The following is a 5,389-nucleotide window of genomic DNA, read 5'->3' on the forward strand; positions in this document are numbered from 1 at the left end:
AAATCAAGTAAATTTTATTGCTACTACCTTTATCTTCTATCTTATTGAATTATTTTTGTGTTTTATCCCCGGTACACGGCAAACGCTTTCCAGCACACTACTGAAACGACTGAAACGATGTTTCCCGAACACGATCTATCAATTTTGTCTGATTTGAACGAGGTTTCGGGTGTCGCTCTTGGGTAATAGTTTTCTCAAACACTTCGATTCACTTTTATGGGTTCGTTGAACTCCGATGAAAATAGAACTCCAAGTGTGACGTTTGTGGTGTCAATTGCCACAACACTGTCTCTCTTATTAAATAAACAACAGCCTTGTCTCAAACTTCTATTGATATACAAATTTACAGCTTATGCTTATTATTATTATCTAGTAAAATCGATAAAAATTTAACAATTATCAAAATTTACTTTGCTTAATTTAACACTTACGATAATTAAAGACATTTATGGAAGGTTAGTACTGTGAACCATTTTATAAAACAGCCCTGTCTTGTCTTGTAACAAAGATTTGGGACTATCATATTCAACAATTTCACCTTTGTCTAGTACTAAAACTTTATCGCAGTCCATTACAAATTTTAACTTGTGAGCTATTTTAATGACGGTGCACGACGAAAAATGTTTGTTGATGACATTAGAGATTAGATTTTCTGTTTCAAAATCGACGTTTTCGATCATCTCATCCAGTACTAAGATTTTGTTATTAGATACCAAAACTCTAGCCAAACAAATCAATTGTTTCTGACCGCAAGTTAAGTTCATTTCTTTAATGTTCACGTTCAACGTTTCCAAAGATTCTTTTAATTTTACGGTTTCTAAAACATTCCATATCACTTCATCTGTGTGTTTTTGTCCCGGATCTATGTTATCTCGAAGAGAACTGTCAAAGAGTATCGGATCTTGTGGTATTACGGAAATACGAGTTCTGAGAAAACTTAACGATAAAGTTTTAATATCAATGCCATCTATGACGATTTTGCCATCAAATTCATATAAGCGGAACAGCGCACTAATTATAGATGATTTGCCAGCTCCTGTACGTCCGACGATTCCTATCTTTCCTGGTGATTTAATGAAAAAGTTTATATTTTTGAGAACGCAAGTTTTTGAGTTATCTACTGATAAGGACACATTTTCGTATTCAATATCCCCTCTTTTAGGCCAGTCTTTAATTTCTAAACCCGTCTTTGTTTCGTTTTTCACTGTGGTGTATTCAATGGCACGTTCCATCGAAGTCATTTGCGTTTCTACTTCAACTCCTTTGTACAGTCCAAAATACAGTGTAGTTCCCATGATGAATGCCTGAGAAACTGCAAGTCCAAAGTCTGCTGGTAAAACACCTAAAACATGATTTCTGTGACTACTGACACAACAACAACTGTTGATACCTTCGTTGAAAATAGCGAACTGAAAAACGACTATGGTGACGAAAATGGATACACATAGATCTGAAGCGAACACGAAGGCCTTCAAACAAGCAGCGTATAAAAATGAGGCAGAATTATAAACATTATGGTATTTTTCAAATTCTTCTTTCAAAATTTGTTCTGCTTGGAAAACCTTGATTGAGACTAATCCGTCCAATGTGGCATTTACATAACCGACCAGTGGACTTTTTGCTACAAGAATAATATATTACAGTGGTCTATACAACGTAAAATTCTTGTTTTTTACTTGAAGCATCTAGTCGTTTCAGTGGTCTTCCAGTTTTTAAGTAAATATATCTTAACAGTGCAAAGCTTATGAAAAGTAGAAAAATTGGTATTAACAGTCTCACATTTGTGGAAGCTATAATTACTAGATTTCCAGCACTTTCGAAAATAATCTGCAACACAAATTAAAAGGTTAAATATAAGCTCATAACTGAATGAATTACCGCTGCTAAATGATGTAGAGGAAACGGGATATTTTCATCAATATTAGCCAGGTCTTTCGAAAACCTATTGACCATATTTCCGATAAATGTTGTATCAAAAAATCTCAGTGAGGCATTGAGGATATTTTTAAGCATCTTATTGTGTAACTTAATTGATATTGATCTACAAAAAACGAACAGTGCGATAGCTCTGATAAGTGTAGTGGCACACAGTACAGTTACTGTTAGAACAAATTTGAGTTTCAGAACATTACGTTCTTGTAGTAAAGTTACGTAGTGAGAATTATTTGCAATACTGTTATTTGTTTCCAATATTTCATCTTCCAGGTTAGCCCTAAACTTTCATTTAATTCACGAATATTTTTTTTATTAGCCACTTACCAGTCACGGACTAAACTGTCTTTGGCACTCAAAGATAACTGAGTTAGCAGAAAAAAACCAATTATAATTAAGAAAAATCTTCCACCACCCAAATTTATAAACTGTTTGTAAATTTCGAAAGATACAGATCCTGTATTTTTGTTTTCGCCATACACTCGCTTCGCCGTTTCTGCAGCAAGCAACGTTTTTTCATCCGAAATTCCATAGTCTTCGGTTCCAGATTCATTATTATTGTTACATATTTTTCCTTTTGAAATACTAATCTGTTCTAAACCATCAGCTTTTTGTATACATGTATTTTCATAAGAGTCAACGCATCCATTACTTAATTTTAAAACCTTAGTAGCATATGGCATAAAATTTGTGTTATGACTGACTAAAAATACTATCTTATTGCGCAAAAATTTTAATATACAGGTACTAAAAATAAATCGCGCCACTAGTGGATCCAAACTAGACAAACAATCATCTAATAAATAGATGTCGCTGTTTTTATATATAGCTCTAGCTAAATTTATCCTGCTTTGTTGTCCTTTACTCAAGTTAATTCCACGATCAGCCACCACGGTGGAATCTCCGTCTTCTAACAAATCGAAATCATATTGTAGATCACACGCTTTGATCACATCTTGATAACGTTCATGGTTATACGTGCTTCCAAAGATGATATTTTGTTTAATAGTTGAAGGAAATAACCACGGTTCCTGAGGTGCATACGACATCCTTCCTTCAACAACTAAGTCTCCTTTAGATATTTCAAATTCTTTTAAAAGAGTCATCAACAGAACACTTTTTCCGCTGGTGGCAGCTCCAGTAACTAAAGTTAATCCTTTGTCTGTATCAAAACTAATATCGTCAAAAATTACTCTATTTTCCACAGCGACTGTGACATTTTTCAGTTCAATTTTCGGATTGAGAGTTTCGAATATTTTTGGAGATTCGTTGTGTGTTTCTAGTTGTTGTACTAAAGTTTGCATTCTTTTAACAGCAGCAATTACTTGCGCGCCATTAAACATTGAATATGGAGCAGCCACGCTGAAGCTGAAACACAAGTTTATAAAAGCACCAGTTATGAAGTATATAGTTTCTGCTGATAATTGTTGAGCAAACCAATTGTACATCATCAGAACTAAACAAAATGTTATATTACTGGCTGCTATTCCAGACACGACTGAAGAGAATAAGACAATAACAACTTTAAGATATAGATTTGTTTCCTTTCTGGAATTAATTGGAACTAGTTTTGGTATATTTAAGGCATATATACACATTTTACTTTCTGAGAGTAGTTAATTTATCATCCACATATTTTTCCCATACATAGAATTTAGTACTTCTCATATTCGACAAAACTTCTTGCAGGATTGCAATTCTCTTGTCCGTTTTTTTACAACTCGCCTGTTTTAACGAAACAATCCATACTCCAGCTAACACTAAAATTTCATAAAAATTTTATAATTTTTAGGTATACAATTATACATATGTAATAGTAAAGGTAGTTTATCCACATTTTAGTTGTTACTTAAAACTAATACGCACGCATGCGAAAATAATTAGAAAATATACAGGGTGAGTTAACAAATGTGCGCTCGTCAAGATTTCATTACTTGTACTGGTTTTTGAGGGTACGTATTTTTCTTTTTAATACTAACAAAAATCAATTTCATTTTTTTTTAAGTTCCTTAACACATCAAAATGCGAGTAAAATCTTGAAATTTTCTATGTCTAATAAATTAATAAGGTACCGAGGAACGCGTGTGTATGTTAATCAATAGAAAATAAAAATTTATCGTAAATGTACTACGAATGTACGGACATACCTTGAGCTGAAATCAATAAACCCGCCACGGACATGACAATAATTGTTGGAAAGCCAATATTTTGATACATGTTGCAACAAGTTATAATAATTATAACAAATCCACTCCACCCGTAGCTGAAATTAATAAAAAATTGGTCAAAAGCATTAATATCTCTAGTTATGAGATTGGTAATGTTCCCGAAGAATACATGTCGCAGACGACTTCCTGGAAGTTTTAGCAATTTTCTATAAACGAGCGTACAGAATGCAGTGCGGATTTTAATGATTAGATTTTCTGTAAGAAAGAAAAAATTTTCCCTGCAAACCACGTCGGTAACGAGTAACAGTATCAGAAGCGCACTGTACAAATAGATGTTCGTTTTATTCACTTCTTTTCGACTAGGTGCATACAGAAAAACAAGTTTGCTTACTATCATTGGCTGAACGACACTACAACCGAAATATTTAAGTTTTGACCATTTCAATTCAAACAGATCCATGTTACTGAAAAATTATGTGAAAGAACATATTCAAACTTAATATGCAGTAGTATGGTCCAAACATTTTCAAAAGAACTACAAACATCGCATTTGATCGATGTTTTTGTTGATTCCATTCATGTTCGATTCGATCTCCGAGGCTACATGATTCGAATTCGGGAAGCACCTCATAAAGATCGTCTTCTTCTAGTTCACGTTTAAAGCCTTTTCTAAATAGATCAACTGTGTACCTTAAAAAATAAAATTTATTTATTTTTGTTGTTGTTGACATTACCAACCAGAATGTTATTTTTGAAAAAATACTCGCATCTTTTTTAGGATTGCTGCGTCTTCTTCCTTTTTTCCCACCGATGTCCATTTTTCATTTAGTTATGGCTGTTAAACTTTTTCAAACATTTCAAGTCCATACAGCGATCTTGAATTTTTTAGCAATTATGATAACTTTTTATTAGTACTTAGTCTCGTTACACTTTGTTTCACAACAACCTTGAATAATATTTTAGAGTTAAAAATATGGCGTTGATAATGCTCAAAACACTTATTTCGGGCGAAAAGAAGAATTAGTCATAGCCGTCTAGCGTGTATAGCAAGTATCGTAATGTTTCATAACCACTACGAAAAAATAAGTGTCCCGTTTCTTTCTGCCTGCCTTTTTGTCTATATGTCTGTGTGTCTGTCTGTCGTGTGCCGTCTGTCTAGATTTTATTAGGTACTTCTATAATCTCCGAAACTTCGAAAATTTGTGAAGTACCTACTTCTTTCCTTAAATATTTTTAAAATTATATTTTAAAGTACAATTTGATCAAGAAATCAGCAGAAACTGATCTTT

At 33.2% G+C, this 5,389-nt stretch overlaps 1 protein-coding gene across 1 annotated transcript; it reads right to left on the reverse strand.

The window, feature by feature from the left end:
• Positions 1-446: 446 nt before the first annotated feature.
• LOC135137298 (ATP-binding cassette sub-family C member 4-like) lies at positions 447-5,007 on the reverse strand. The gene is made up of 9 exons (XM_064066920.1): positions 4,839-5,007; positions 4,566-4,790; positions 4,080-4,510; positions 3,536-3,692; positions 2,260-3,480; positions 1,879-2,212; positions 1,677-1,827; positions 1,391-1,621; positions 447-1,342 (listed from the first exon to the last, which is right to left on the reverse strand). The coding sequence occupies exons 1-9, from the start codon at positions 4,916-4,918 to the stop codon at positions 447-449; spliced, it is 3,726 nt and encodes a 1,241-aa protein (XP_063922990.1). The 5' UTR covers positions 4,919-5,007.
• Positions 5,008-5,389: the final 382 nt, after the last annotated feature.

The sequence above is a fragment of the Zophobas morio genome, unplaced genomic scaffold (genome assembly GCF_036711695.1).
Source record: "Zophobas morio isolate AGI-343-1 ecotype UQ-CSIRO unplaced genomic scaffold, CSIRO_AGI_Zmor_V1 ptg000029l, whole genome shotgun sequence".
Lineage (NCBI taxonomy): Eukaryota > Metazoa > Arthropoda > Insecta > Coleoptera > Tenebrionidae > Zophobas > Zophobas morio.